Raw genomic sequence first — 14,800 nt, forward strand, 5'->3', positions numbered from 1 at the left:
TGCTTTGTGTGGTTCTTGATTAAACGGTGAAAGATGGGAGAGTAGCCCAAAATATGAGATAGAGGAGTCTAAGCTGGAGAGACGTTCTGGAATGATTGGGAGGAGCTCGAAAGATTGGGTCTGCCAGGAGGAGGAGTTAGTCTTGCCAGCGAGCGCCAGCATCTGAAGCTCAATGAAGATAAGCCATCTGGATAGTAAGCTGCAAGGTCGTTGGAGCTGGAAGCGTATCTAGGAGAGGATGATTTGGGGATAAGATACCTGGAGTTAAAACGTCACTTAAGGCTACTCGACTCACTTGGAGCAAATGCAAATATGAGCGCATTTCCTTTGCTTTTTATAAGAAAAATGCTGCTCTGAAACACCTTTGCTGGGGGATTTGGAAAGGTTTCCATTTTTGAGGAAAGTTTACCCCCGGGTTGGGAGAGATGGAGAACATGAAGGTAGGAGCTGCCCGCAGAAAGCCTTGGTGGTTGTAATGAGGGCCAAGGGGAACGTTAATTCCAAATCCACGCTTCCGTAATGCTGCTTCCTCCTTGCAGCCTACCCCCATGTCTGAGCAGGCTGGGCGGGGAAGCCTGGGCCCGTCGCTTCCGGTTCCCTCTCATAGGCGAGCGTCCCCTTTAGTAGGCGGGGCGGCGGCGCTGGGTTCCCCAGTACGTGTCGGGGGCGGGGTTCCCGGGCGCCCTCGCAGCATGGCCGCCGCGTTAGCGTTTTGGGGTCCGGAGAGCCGAGCCCGGGCCGGGGGTGTCGGGGGGCTGCGGGCCCCAGCTCCGGTCGCTATGGACAGTTTTTTCTTCGGTATTGAGGAAGGAGGGGTGAGGGTCGTCCTGGGTCGGGGTGAGGAAGGAATGCAGAGGGGTGCACGGCATCGGTGGGGGCGGAGGGGGCTCGCACGCGGCTGCTGGAGCGGAAGTGGGGGCCAGAGCCCTGCCCCGATGTGTGGGGCGGGCGGGCTCAGGGCTGAGCCCAGATGTTCCGGAGAAGTGGGCGTGTAAATGGTGGTCGATCAGTCCATGGCCACACGTGATAGAGTTTGGGGAAGCGTTCCCCCTTCCCCCACAATCATGCACACTCACACCATTATCTCTTCCAGGCTGTGAGCTCTCCGGCCACACCCGCTCTTTCACCTTCAAGGTAGAGGAAGAGGATGATGCAGAGCATGTGCTGGCTTTGACCATGGTGAGGGGTGGGGAAGGGGGGGTGGTGGTGAATAGCTTGACCTGAGCAGGCCACTGGTGGGCCTCTGCCCAACCCCCCAATGGCCTGCTCCCTTGGCCAGGTAATTCAGAGAGACCTCTGAGGTTGAGCAAATTCTAGGATAGATGCCTCCACTGTGTTGTCAACACCTGCTTAGGGAGACCCCAAAGTCTTGTGTACCCTTCCCAGCTCTGCCTCACCGAGGGGGCCAAAGACGAGTGTAATGTGGTAGAAGTTGTGGCCCGTAATCATGACCACCAGGAGATTGCAGTCCCTGTGGCCAACCTCAGGTTGTCCTGCCAACCCATGGTGAGTTCCCTGGCCATACCTGGGGAGGGGGTAGGAGGGTAGGGGAGAGGAGGGAAGGGTTGGGTTAGACCTTTATCCTTGTCTTTCTCCTAGCTCAGTTTGGATGACTTCCAGCTTCAACCTCCTGTAACCTTCCGCCTGAAGTCAGGTTCTGGTCCTGTGCGGATCACTGGGCGGCACCAGATTGGTGAGAATCCTCTCCTTTGCCTTCAGTGGACTCTCCATCAGGTCTCCTCCTCCCCATTTTGGCTCCTCCTGACTCCACCCTCTTGCCCCATCCCAGCCTTATCTCCCAGTGTAGCTGCCATACAGGTTTTGCATGATGTGTCCTTCACTTTCTGTCCTACTCATGCCTACCGCCTTCATGGAACCTGTCTCAGCTTCTCCAGTGATGTGTAACCCTTTGGCTCTTTGTCACCCAGTTTAGTATCTGAGGTTCTTCCCATCTATTTTTTATTTTCTTAAATATATATTTTTTATTAACTTCAGAGAAGGAGAGAGAGGTAGAAACATTAATGATGAGAGAATCATTGATCAGCTCCCTCCTGCATGCCCCACACTGGGGATCGAGCCCACAACCCGGGCATGTGCCCTTGACTGGAATCAAACCCGGGACCCTTCAGTCCACAGGTGGACGCTCTATTCACTGAGCCAAACCGACTAGGGCGGTTGTTCCCATCTAGACTATAAGCGCTGGGAGTTCAGGGCCCTGCCTAGCACCACGGTGCATGAATGAATAACATAATATGAAGGAGACCTGGCTTTAACCATCTCCCTTCCTTTTACTGGCTTCCAGTTACTGTAAGCAGTGTTTCTGAGGAAGAAGAGAGCGAAGAAGAGGGGAGTGAGGAGAATGAGGAAGATGAATTGTGCCCCATTCTGCCTGCCAAGAAACAGAGGGGCAGGCCCTAACCCCCCTTGGTGAGTGGGAGGGCAGGGTGCCCAGCAGGGTCTGGGAGGGCAGGAGGAACAGATGAGGGCCTAGATGCTGATCCCTTCTTTGCTCTCCTCAGGTCAGCTAGCTGCCTGCATACATGCCATACACCACGTTGCTGTACAAGTATCAAGAATTTTAAATGTCTTCTTCATTGAAGAGTGGGGTGGGGGTTTGGGTCTTGGGCTGGTGCTAGGAGAAAGGGGGTCCCATTCTTTATAGGGTCCTGATGTTGTTCTAATTCTATACCATGCCTGGAGCTTCCCTTTTCTTCAGGAGTGGAACTCTGAACTGTCCTGACCCTCTCTCCCTATTTCCCTTTGAGGTTGGAGGTCAGTATTTGAAGCTCAGGACTACATATTTTAAACACTTTTTACATTTTTTGGATAAAGGATGAAAATAAAGTGGTGTAGAGTTTTTTTTGCAACTCATTGTGTGGCTTCTCTCCCTGCTGGGCTGACATTCCCCTAGGGACCACCAGGTGGCACTGTGGCAGCACTGAGGGTGGCCCCAGGCCTGGGGGAGGGTGAAGAAATGTGGGATCCTTTTATCCCTAGGCCAGGCCTAGGCCCAAACTGCTTGCCTAGAAGAGGACCTCCCAACACCAAACCCATTTCCAGTTCCTACAGATGGGGGAGGGCCATCCCAGGAGGTTATCAGCATCCAAACAAGGGGTCTGGGCCTCTGTCAGCACTCAGGCTGATGGGCAGGGGGGCAGATAAGGGGGTTTAAGCAGCCCGAGGAATGTGCATCTCTAGCCCCATGAGGGGGCTCAGGGTAGGGAGGAGGCCAGTCTTTGCTCCTCCCTTCAGCCTTGCAGACTGTCTCCGAGCTGATCTGGGCCCTTAGAAACCTGATTCCAGGGACCAGATGGAGGGGGTTGGCCAGATTGGGTGACAGGGAAACCAGAATCCTGGTGGCCTGGCATATGGGGGCAGAGAGGAGCCCCTGGGATTCAGCCTCCTAGGTTAAGGGGTTTGTGCACACACGCGCACGCACACACGCACACACACACACTCTGCCTGGTCTAGGGGCTCTGGTGCCTGGAATCAGTTGGTTCTGGGGCTTGGCTGCTGCTGTGCCCTGAAGAGAAAGGGATCTACTTGATGTGATGTGTTGTATATGTGACCAACTCTGGGGTCAGCAGTTCAGCAGCTGTGTTGATGGGGTGGGGGTGTCTCAATGCCAACAAACAAACAAATAAAAGGTTACCTCCTGAGATAGCCTGGGGCCAGACATGCTGAGGATGGACAGAGAACAGTGCCTGGTGGGGCCAGGCCCTCTCCCTCCCACAGATGAGTGAGCAAGTAGGAGGGGTCCCTAGATAACCTGAAGGGGCTGGTATTGGGCCAGCTGGGGTAAGCTTTGGAGAGAATGTCTCTGGAAAGCACTCCCTCTACCACATCCCTAGAAGAGGTTCCCTCCTCTTTGTGGTGAGGAGCAAAGAGGCCCAGTTTTTAACCTCCCTTTTCCTCAAATTGAAGATAACAGGAGATGATCCCTCTGTTTTGTAGTGATTAGGGTCGCAGGCCCCTTTGTCCTCGCCAAGAGGACTTTCCTGAAGCGCTTCTCCAGGAACCAGGGTGGAATGGGGCAGCCAGGCTTGAAAGCAGTCACCTTCTTCCCACAGCAGGGAGTGGAGAGGGATGGGGAGGGAGAAGCTGGCGCCCTCTGGTGGGCGAGGGTGAAACCACCGGTGGCCGTGTCGCTACCCCACGTCGCCTCTTCAGGGGCTTGAGGCGTGCTGGAGCCCATGTGCCCTGCAAGTGGTGTGGGCCACCGAAGTTTGGGCAGAAGGCGAGGGGAAAAGTTGTTAAAACTGAATTAATTCGTTTGTTCATTCATCATTCACTGGAAGGGCTCCTGTTAGAGCTCTTCCCTACCTCCTCTCACTTGTAGCCTCCAAAGCCCTTGGCACGTGCACGGTCGGAGGCGTGGGAGACTCTCTGGATGCTGGGAAAAGTAATCTCTCAGGGCTTGGTAGGGGGGAAGGCCGACCCAGCTACCCCCTGCGCACGGCTCAGCTCAAATATTTACCTCCAGCGACGCCGCCGATGGCTCATTGTATGCCTTGACTTTTGTCTTGGTGGGTCTCCGCGAGTCCCCTACCGGCTGCTGCCCTCAGTGGGGGCCCAATCCACATCTGCCCCTTGGTCCTGGAGTTCCCCAGCCTGACCGGGCGCCCCGTGGATAGAACTCGGAGTTAATTTTTCTCCCTCCTCGCCCCCGTCTCTCCTCGATTCCCATTCCTGCACCCTCAGCGCACAGTAGGAGCGCTGCCAATTCACTCGGCCACAGAGCGCTGAGGGATGAAGGCGTACACCGGGTCTGCAGACCACTGGGGGGAAGGCAGGCCTGCCTTTGGTGGGAGACAGGGAACGACTCCCTGACGGTGCCCGAAGTGCTTAACGCAGTCTCGACGATTTGCATTTGAAGGGTCGGCAGAGAGTCCGCGGCGCTTTGAACGCCGGGCGCAGGAGGCGCGCGATGGAGCGAGCGCCAGTCCTGGCGGCCTGCGCAAGCTGGTGTGGATTTGAGGGGCCAGGGGTGGGCCCGGGGCGTTTGGAAAGAGGCTGAAGGTGTGTGTTTGGGTACCCAAGAGGGTGTGTTTGCGGAGAGAAGCTGTGTTGGTGAGGAGTGTGTGTTTGTATTTGTAAGAGGAGAGAGAGAGAGAGAGAGAGAGAGAGAGAGAGAAAGAGAGAGAGAGAGAGAAGAGAGTATTTGTGTTTGCGAAGTGTGGGGGCGGCCGGGAAAGGTGGCCGGGCTGTCACTCAGCGATCAGGTTGACAGGCGCTCCCTCATCAGGGCCAGGGAGCTCTGATTGCAGATTCAAGGAAACAAAATAGCAATTGTAATTACGGGGCTTTGATAAGATAAAGGAGAGGGCGAGCTGGCTGGGAGGCTAGCAAGGGAGTGAGGGAGGGAGAGAGCAGCCTGCTGGGGCCCCTAAGGAATATTTGCATCTGTCACTCACAGAGTGTACCCAGGCCGTACCTGGGGCCTGGTTAGGGTGTGTCCCCATCTGCAGCCCTCTAGAGACACAGACTTTTGGGGAGATGAGAAGAATCCTCCCAAATTGAAGAGGATCAAGTTCAGGGGAAGTTCTTCAAATGTAAAGGAATTCTGGTCCTGTATAGGCAGGCCCTTTGGTAGAGGTTAAGGTGCAGGACTAAAACCCTGACCTCCACACTTTTAGGCCCCAGTTGCCCATCTTCTCTGGGGGAGAGAGGAGGGTGGGTTAAGATCACAGAGGTTCAGCCCAGGGCCTTCAGAACCTTCTGGGGACTCCAGAACCCGGTTGGACCCTGATCTGAGCCAGGAGCTTTGGCTCTCGTCCCCACTCCAGGAAAGGCTGGTGCCCAGAGTGACGCTGGTTGTGACTCCAGGACCATGCACCCAGGCGTCCTCAAACTACGACCCACGGGCCACATGAGGCCCGCCAAGGACATTTATCCGGCCTGCCGGGTGCCGCTGCCTGTCCTGCTTAGCCGCCGACTTGTCCCGGGCCCACAGTGCGCATAAGAATTTGTTCATAGTTTTTTTTTTAAACTATAGTCCGGCCCTCCAACGGTCTGAGGGATAGTGAACTGGCCCCCTGTTTAAAAAGTTTGAGGACCCCCGCACAACACACTAAGGATAGGCTGGATGCCGGGGTGTTGGTCGCTGGTGGGGAGAAGGCCCTTCCCATCCTCTGCTCTCCATCTCTCCACTCATTCATTCATTAATGTATGCAAGTAAATCTTTTCAAGGGCCTACTATGTACAGGCACGAGGTTAAGATGGTGAGTCTCCCGCCTGCTTGAAGCAATGCAGCTGGGGAGGTAGACACTCAACAGGTGTCCCTCAGACCTCTAACACGGAGGAGCACAATAAAGAAAAAGGGATGGTCTGAGCTGTGGGCCATGGAGCCCACCTCACCTGTCTCCCCACCCCCTACCCAATGCGGCCATCTCCCAGTGGGGTTTAGCAAATAAATGGTTGTGTTTATGATTATTATCTGTTGGGGCTAGCGGGTGGAAGCAAGTCTCCCTGGGGAAGCAGCACATGGGCTGAGGTCTAACTGCTTAGCCAGTTTCCTCATTACTCGTTCATCGAATACGAACTGCACAACAACCCTGCCCAGTTCTGTGCCATGAGCTGCAAGTTCTGAGCTAATAAGACATGGTCCTTGCCTGGAGGTCTGTCTGGGCAAGAGCCAACAGCGTGAACAGACTCCTGGAGGGAGTAACAGGTGGGCTCAGGAAGCCCACTCCTCTGAGGAGGGTTGAGATCTTGGGACAAGTCCTCTGACTCTGTTCTCCCATGTGTACATTGCTCAGTGCTAGCATTATGGCTGGGCGTGGGGGAAGGTAGGACACAGAAAGGAGAGGTAGGCAGAACTTGGCTGCCTGTTGGAAAAAGGCCTGCTTACTGCCTCTGGCCTAATGGCTTCCTGAGACCACCCAACCGAAGGGGCCAGTGGGGCAGGGGAGGTGTGGTCAAAGGCAGCAGCTGGGCTGGGCATCAGCAACTCCACCTGCTGCTTGGAAGTACCTGTCCCAGGGCACCTCTCCACCCACGCTGCTCCCAAAGAAGCACGATGGCTCCAGAAGCTGCCGCTCCCCTCCACCTGGGGAGGTGGGTGGTGAAGCAATGAGTCTGGGAAAGGCTTGGACCAGCCCACACCTTCTCCTTCGGCACTTCCCCCACCCCACTTGACACAAAGCACCAGTCCCTGTCTAGTACACAGTAGGTGTGTAAATACCTCAAGTGCACAAATAATGGGAATCTGAGAGAGAAAAGCTGGCGGCCTGGATGAAGTCTCTTTCCCAGGAAAAGCAGCTGACAGTAGTTATTTTTGCCCCATCAGCTTTCTGCTTTGGGGGTTGGCAGGGACTGGGGGTCCTTGCCAGGGACTCCTGGGCTCCCTCACATAGGTGGTTCCTAGTTCCTCCCAAGTCTTGGCGGGGGCGTGTGTGTATTTGTATGGGTGGGGGTGGGGGCCAGGGGGCCGGGGGCGGGAGGTGATGGTGATAATGGGGGCGGGAGGGGAGAAGGAGAGATCTCTCTCTCTCTGGGCTTCTTGGAGACTGAACAAGACAGGAGAGACAGGCAAGGCGAGGTACTCAGCAGGAGGATGGGGCTTGGTTCCCTGTCGCACACGCACGCACTGCCAGAGAGGCGAGTTCACAGCCCTTCAGTCCAGCGTCAGCGGCCACTTCCCAGGGGCAGGACCAGTAGGAGCGCACAGTAGGTGGCTCAATAACCAGTCGCATCGCCTGGGGCGAGAGTGCCCCGGGCCCCACGGTGGAGCCCTGACACCTTCCAACTCAGCCGCACCGGCGGTCCAGGAAGCCCCTGCGGAGGGTCTGGGGACCCCATGGAGCGGGCGCCCGAGGCACCCCCATCCCCGCGTGTCCAAACCTCAAGAGCGCGCGAGGGGACAGGCCCCGGATGGGGGAGAGGCGCCCACCCCGGTGGCCCACACCCCTCCGGCGGGTCCCCAGACCCCTCCCCTGGCCCAGACCCCCAATCCCAGACCCGCCAGCCGCCCCGCCCCGGCCGCCCCGCCCCCGCCCCGGGCTGCCTCCCGGCCCCAGCTCCCAGCCGGGGCTGCGGGCTCCGGCCGCCCGCCCCGCGCTCCCCCCTTGCGCCCGGTGCGGCGCCCCCCGCCCCCACCCCTCCCCCCTCCCCTTCCCACCTACCCACCCACCCTGCCGGCCCGTTACCCTCCGCCTGCTCTGGCTCCTGAGTAGCCAGCGGCCACCGGCTCCCGTAGCGGCGCAGAGCGACTCGGCGCGGTCAGCTCGACCTTCCACGGGACCCGCGGAGCCGCGTCGGCATCGCCGCTGGGCTCCCGCCCTCGAGCAGTCCTCACTCGCCGCCGCTCTCGGCTCGTGCGCCCGCGGGCCGGCGTGATCCCGCCGGGCTCCCCGCGCTCCCGGGCCGCGCGCCATGGGCAGCCCCCGCTCGGCGCTGAGCTGCCTGTGAGTACCGCCGCCCCGTCCCCGCCGGCCGCGCGCCGCGCCCCTCGCTCACCCTGCGCCCCTCTCTCTCCCGCCCGCTTTTGTCTCCCACAGGCTGTTGCACTTGCTGGTTCTCTGCCTCCAAGCCCAGGTAAGGCGCAGTGCGCGGAGGTGGGGGCCGGGGGCCGGGGGCCGGCGGGGGACGCCGCTGGCCAGGTTGGGCAGGGGCACCAGGACCGACGCTGCGGCCAGCGCCGCGGGGCTGGAAGGAACCTTAGAAAGCCAACCCTGACCTATCCCGAGTGGGGGGCCAGGGAACAGAGAGGTAGCGCCCAGCACCAGGTCACACAGCCAGTGCATGGCGAAGCTAGAACCCAAGGTCTCAGAGTCCAGCACTGTCGCCCACGCGTCCTCGCAGGTCGGGGTGGACGGGGACGCACGGGGCAGCCACACCTGGCCGCCGAGGAAGGGGCAGGCTGGGGCAGGGAGCGCTCGTGGGCAGAGGTCCGGGTGACTGCGGCAGGGACCCGCTCCCACTCTCGGGGGAGGCTTGTGGCAGGTCTGGTGGAAAGATCAGGTGCCTAGGCCCTCTGCGCTCTCAACATTTGCTCCGTAAATTTGTCTTTATAAATGTCAGGGGTCAGGCAGCGCTGCCTCCCTACTTAAAAGCGCCCTGCTCTTCTAGGAAGGCCCGGGCGGGGGGCCTGCGCTGGGCAGGGAGCTGGCTTCCCTGTTCGGAGCTGGGCGCGAGTCCCAGGGTGTTTCCCAACAGGTGGGTCCACATCCTTCCCCGTCCCCCTGCTTATCCATGTTAGGCTGGGTCTGCCCGGCTTTCCTGGGAGGGGGGTGGTAGGCTGAGCTGGCATGATGGGGGGACCCCCAGCCCCTGCCGGCTGCCGGGGGCAGTGGAGGGGGGGACAGGGCAATGGGGGCCACTTGGGCCCCTGGGCAGAGTAGCATTATAATGGCGTGTTGTGTATTTTTCAATTTCCTAAAGGTAACTGTTCAGTCCTCACCTAATTTTACACAGCATGTGAGGGAGCAGAGCCTGGTGACGGATCAGCTCAGCCGCCGCCTCATCCGGACCTACCAGCTCTACAGCCGCACCAGCGGGAAGCACGTGCAGGTCCTGGCCAACAAGCGCATCAACGCCATGGCGGAGGACGGGGACCCCTTCGGTAAGGCGGCTGCACGGTGGCAGCCTGAAGCAGCTGGTGGACATGCCCTCTCCCGGCTGGCCTGCTGTGACTGCACCCACCAGCCCCAACTGTGTGGGCCAGGGGCCTGCAGGCTCCGCAGCTCAGAAGGCAAGGGGTTAAGGCAAAAACGCATTTTGGGGGTCAGCTGGAGAAGAGAGGTCTGAGGAAGGGACCTTGGGGAGTACTTGGCCCACAGGTGCCCCTTCCCTGCCCAGCAGATGAATGAATCCAGGAACTTCCTTTTACACCTCCCCCTTTCATACACCCCTCCCCAGCTGCAGGTGGAGGCAGAGGGTTCAGGGGGAGGGGGGCCAGGTTTAAGGGAAGCTCTTGAAAGAGGATATGTCGCCAGGGCCCACAAAAGGAGAGTGGGAAAGAGAAGGGAGAGAAGTCCCCCCAACTCTCCCAGCTTGTGGCGGGGGGGGGGGGGTTGCTGTGAACCTTTAAATGTTGTGATCAGAAGGGTCAGTCACACCTGGGAACGAGGCTTGGGAAGGGGCCCTCCCTGCTCCACTTACCCAGGAACCCAGGTGGTGGGTCAGAGCCGGCTCCCTGTGGGGTGGTGAGTACAGGGAGCTACTGCCGGGCGGAGAGGCTGAGGACTGATTGATTTCTAAAACATTCAATATTCCTGCCTTGAAACAAGGCCAGTTTCCAGAGTCCTGATGTACCCAGAGAAAAGCAAGCCCTCTGGGCGGCTGGTGTTGTTTTTAGAGAGCGATTATTGTGAGTTAAAAAACCTTTAAATAATGACCAAGTTAAACAAGCATGAAAGGAGAGGGGAAGACTCTATTAAAATGTAATAAAAAGGTGAGGCATTTTAAGAGCTAAGAAGAAAAATGAAGAATGATATAAAACAGAAAAAGAACGAGCCCTTTTTCAGATGTGGAGTTTGAAAAGAGTTGCAAGTCTGTAAATGTTAAAAAAGAGGTTCAAGATTGTTCTCTATGAATCTCTGGAGAGACCCCCGCGTCTGGCAGAGCGATTAAAACTCTTCTTACTTTCACCTTTTTTAACATTTCCTGAATACTTTCTCCTCTTCTCGAGCCAGTTTGGGGGATCGAGTATGTCTCGCTGCATTTTTTCTGCGTCGACGTAGCTGACTTCCCTTCAAAGCTGGAGAAGGAGACATAATTTTCCTGGGATAAATCTGTCACTGGGTGGAAGAATAGGTTTGAAAATGTTAAGCTTTCCAAAAGCCCGGCCGGGAAAGCCGCTGTAGACTGCAGCCCCAGCTCCCCAGAAACATCCAGGAAGGAGAGTGGGGGCTCTTGATGGTGGGGGTGGGGGCGGCCTGCACGGTGGCCGAGCTCCCCCACTGGGCTGGCAGGGCCAGCCAATCGGCCCTTTGTCCCTCCAAAGTGGCTGCTAGCTGCCCTTCTCAGCTTCCAGGGAAAGGGAACGAATGCCTGCCTGGCTCCTTCTGGGTTTACTCCATTAGAGCAAATGGTCCAGCATCCTTGGGTTTTGGGGAGGGAAGAAGAGGCTACGCTGGCCATGGAAGAACTCGTCTTCCACATCAGGGGTCTGATGCCCACATCTCTCCTTAAGCACATAGGAGGCTTCCCAGGCTCCTTGGGCCCTGCTTGCCCAGCAGGAGGAGAAGCGGAAGGGCCCAAAAGCAGACTTAGGGTGTACAGCCAGGACAGGAAGCGTCTGGAAAAGAACAGAGAGGTCCTAGCTGCTTTCTGATGGGCCCCAGGGAGTGACAGAGGGGCCTACTCCATCCCTATCTGCCCCACTTGGCCAGAGTCCTCTGAGTGGGATCCTCTCTTGCCCTTCGCCCATCAGCATCCGTCCTGGCCCTTAAAAGCACCCGCTCCTTGCTCAGGAAGACGGACCAGGACAGGGATGAGCAGCCTGGCTGGATCCAAAAGGAGGTGGGTGGGAGGAGAGGTGACAGCTGCATTCTCCCCTGGCTGACTTGGAGCCAGACTGAGGACTTGGCTGCTGGGTCCCAGCTCTGTGCTTATGTGAAGGGGGTGGGTAGTCACAGGCTGGGCTATGAGGGTGTCTTGCTGACCTTGATGCCCATCTTCCCAGTAGTTTCAGAGACAGGCGGTGCCGCCTTGTCATTGTAGGCTGGGAGGCAGCTCTGCGAGTCCCAGAACCGCTTTCTCAAGGAGGGAAGAGGCTGAGCTCTGCAGTAGGGATGGCAGGAGACCCATCCCCTTCTGTCCCAAAGGGCTAACTCAGCCCTCACTCCCTACTTGGGGACAGCCTCAAAGGGAGGAGTTACATAGAGAGTGGGTAGGAATTGGCTTCTGTGGCAAGTTGGCTGTCTGAAGGCATGGAGGAGGGGGAAGAAGGCATAGAATTCAGCTCCATGTTTCCTCTCCAGACTGAGAGAAAAGTATGCCTGATTTTCTCCCTCCATACCCTCAGAAAGGGCTGGGTCACTGGGGTGAGAAGCCTAGCTGTGATGGACAGTGAAAGAGGAAAAACCAATGAGTTGTTGATTTCTGGACACTGGAGCGGGGGACTTACGTGACTGGGAAGCATGGGGAAGAGGCAGGATCCTCCAAGCTGGTGTCTGAGTTCTGGCTGGGGCTGTGTTAGGGCGAGCTGTGCCATCCCTATCTCCTTCTCAGCAGAGCAGCAGTGGGGAAGAGGGGTGGGTGGGTGGCAGGGATGTGAGTTAGAGCCCGAGGTACCAGAAACAGGAGGGAATGCTTTGACATTTAGCCTCAGGACTGGAGGTCACCACTGCACCCAGATGTATATAATTATCTGTAGGCATGTGCACATCATATTTTGAGTTGGAAGGATCCTCATAGATCTTTTGATTAGCAGGAGAACTCTAGTCATGAAGCCTTGACATAAAAGTCATTATTGTCTGGTTTTAAGAGACTCTTTTCAATTGGATGGCCCCAAAACCACTCTGCAGAACCCAGTTGGTACACCACGATCTTGTCCATCCTCCTCTGTAAACCTAGGTGAGGGGCCTGAGACCTGGAAAGGGGACTTTATCTTACCCAGGGGGCTGAAGTTCACCTCTTGGGCACCTGGGCCTTCAAGCAGGTGCTGCTAGGATGTGACAAGTCTGTGGGCCAGCTGGGGTGAGGACATAGATCAGTGGGGGTCGGGGAGCTTCCAATAACCTCCTTTCTCTGTCCCGGACAGCAAAGCTCATTGTGGAAACAGATACCTTTGGGAGCCGGGTTCGGGTTCGAGGAGCTGAGACGGGTCTCTACATCTGCATGAACAAGAAGGGGAAGCTGATTGCCAAGGTGAAGCCCCAGAAGGAAGGGGTCCAGGGAGGAGGGGCCGGGGGCCTGGGGAGTGGCTGGGCTGGCCAAGTTCCTCTGGGATGTCAACAGGGTGGGCAGGGAGACACAGGGCCACCTTGGGGTTACCGAATGCTCGGGAGGGAGAGGTGAGGGAGAAGGGAACTGCTTGAGAGATGAAAAGCTATAAAGGCAAAGAGGGAAGAAGGAAGGCTAGGGAAGGGGCTTGGGGGAGGCTGGTAAATTCCATATATCTTTTTAACAAATCGCCAAATTGCTTTGCTATTATGTCCAATTACATGGTACCAGCATTTGGAATGTTCAGTAAGCCGCAGGCCCAGCCCCTCGGCCGAGCTCTGAAATGGCCCCATTAGTCACGGCTCCTCTCCAGCCTCGAGCTCCCCGCTTGCTGGGCTTCTGGGGCTTGAGGCTCAGCGCCTCCTCGCAGGCCTCCCCTCCCCCATAGGGTGGCTGCCCAGGGGCCCTGGAGCTGGAATCCTAAGGGACTGAGGGGGGCAGCTGGGGAAACGGGTGCTAGCTGCTCAGGCCAGACTGGTGGGCAGGAGGCCAGGGCAGGCAGGGTCTGGGCCCCCTCTCTGCCTCTCTGTGGCGGGGCCCAGCCCTTTCGGTAGATAGCCATGTGTCACTGCTGCCCAGGAGGACAGGAAGTTGCCGGGTGGGCTGCGGGTTGTGAGGGATTAGAGAGCGGGTGCCCAGGCAGGGGGTGGGGCTGCCGCTCCTGCCCACCCTGCCATCTGCTGGGGTGCCCACCTGCTGTCTGGGGCCGCCTGCCCTCTGCCTCTGATGGGGGGGCTCCGGAGAGAGCCCAGTAACGCTGTGTCTGGCACTCCTACCTGCAGAGCAACGGCAAAGGCAAGGATTGTGTCTTCACGGAGATCGTGCTGGAGAACAACTACACGGCCCTGCAGAACGCCAAGTACGAGGGCTGGTACATGGCCTTCACCCGCAAGGGCCGGCCCCGCAAGGGCTCCAAGACGCGGCAGCACCAGCGCGAGGTCCACTTCATGAAGCGGCTGCCCCGTGGCCACCACACCACCGAGCAGAGCCTGCGCTTCGAGTTCCTCAACTACCCGCCCTTCACGCGCAGCCTGCGCGGCAGCCAGAGGACTTGGGCCCCTGAGCCCCGATAGGCGCCTGCCGGCCCCTCCTGCAGCTCCCCGCGCAGAGGTCTCTCGGGGGAGCACAGACAGAGAAACTCAAGCAAGATGAGGTCTGCGCCACTGAAGGCTGGGGAGCAGCTGGGGGAGCCCCGGGTTCTAGTTGTTGATAATTGTTTGCTGTTGTTTTTTTTTGTTTTTTTTTGTTTTTTTTTAAACAAAAGAGAGGCTCTATTTTTGTATTCCACTTGGCTGTGGTGTCTTCTTAACTCTCAGGAAGGCCGGTTAGTGGCCCAGGAGTCGGGGGCCTTTTCTAATCCAGCAGAGGTGCTCCTGAGCCCCCAGTGCCCTCAGGGCAAGCTGGCCAGGCAGCCAGGAACTCCACTGCACCCCCAGGTGGGGGCGGAGAGGGAAGGGTAGGCACTTAGGTCAGGTGTTTTAAGGGTGGGCGTCAGTTGGGGGAGGTTGTGTATTAGTGCTATTAAATGACTAAAATATTTATTTAATTTGCATATTAAAAATGTGTGTTGGTGGGTGAGTCCTGCTGGGATCAACCTTCCTCCCCCTGCCCTGCCTCAGCTGGTGGGGGGGGGGGGGCCGGGGGTGGAGTGGGGGGCTGGGAGATGCAGCAAATCAGGCCCCATCTCTGACTATAGCCTCCCTTTAGCCTAAGGCCCCATGTCTGTCTGCTGTCTCCATCATTGTCACTGGAGGGTTTTCCTGGGAGGACAGGAGCAGGGAAAGGAGCAAGAAGAGGCTCTTAGCTGGTCCTGGGAGACATGGACTTCCTAGCTTTTAACAGGATTTATTGCTAACACTTCCCCAGGCCACCTCTGGGCCAGAAATGATGACTCTCCTAGGACCAGAGCTGC

The 14,800-nt window shown here is 57.7% G+C and overlaps 2 protein-coding genes across 6 annotated transcripts; both read left to right on the forward strand.

Annotated features, from left to right (window-relative positions):
• The first annotated feature begins 574 nt into the window (after positions 1-574).
• NPM3 (nucleophosmin/nucleoplasmin 3) lies at positions 575-2,865 on the forward strand. Of its 2 annotated transcripts, none has more exons than XM_080642859.1 (6): positions 575-798; positions 1,094-1,134; positions 1,387-1,506; positions 1,600-1,693; positions 2,303-2,427; positions 2,520-2,865. In XM_080642859.1, the coding sequence occupies exons 1-5, from the start codon at positions 693-695 to the stop codon at positions 2,416-2,418; spliced, it is 477 nt and encodes a 158-aa protein (XP_080498985.1). In that variant the 5' UTR covers positions 575-692; the 3' UTR covers positions 2,419-2,427; positions 2,520-2,865. The 2 variants fall into 2 exon arrangements, with proteins under 2 accessions (XP_080498985.1, XP_080498984.1); XM_080642858.1 differs by having other exon boundaries at positions 579-798; positions 1,094-1,179.
• A 5,508-nt stretch (positions 2,866-8,373) lies between these two features.
• On the forward strand, positions 8,374-13,961 carry FGF8 (fibroblast growth factor 8; the record flags this gene model as incomplete). 4 transcript variants are annotated; one of them, XM_080640775.1, is made up of 6 exons in its annotated part: positions 8,374-8,405; positions 8,499-8,535; positions 9,070-9,156; positions 9,382-9,562; positions 12,707-12,813; positions 13,671-13,961. In XM_080640775.1, the coding sequence occupies 6 exons, from the start codon at positions 8,374-8,376 to the stop codon at positions 13,959-13,961; spliced, it is 735 nt and encodes a 244-aa protein (XP_080496901.1). The 4 variants fall into 4 exon arrangements, with proteins under 4 accessions (XP_080496901.1, XP_080496902.1, XP_080496903.1 ...); XM_080640776.1 differs by having other exon boundaries at positions 9,415-9,562; XM_080640777.1 differs by lacking the exon at positions 9,070-9,156.
• Between the last annotated feature and the right edge of the window lie 839 nt (positions 13,962-14,800).

Source organism: Plecotus auritus (assembly GCF_963455305.1).
Source record: "Plecotus auritus genome assembly, chromosome: 9".
NCBI lineage: Eukaryota > Metazoa > Chordata > Mammalia > Chiroptera > Vespertilionidae > Plecotus > Plecotus auritus.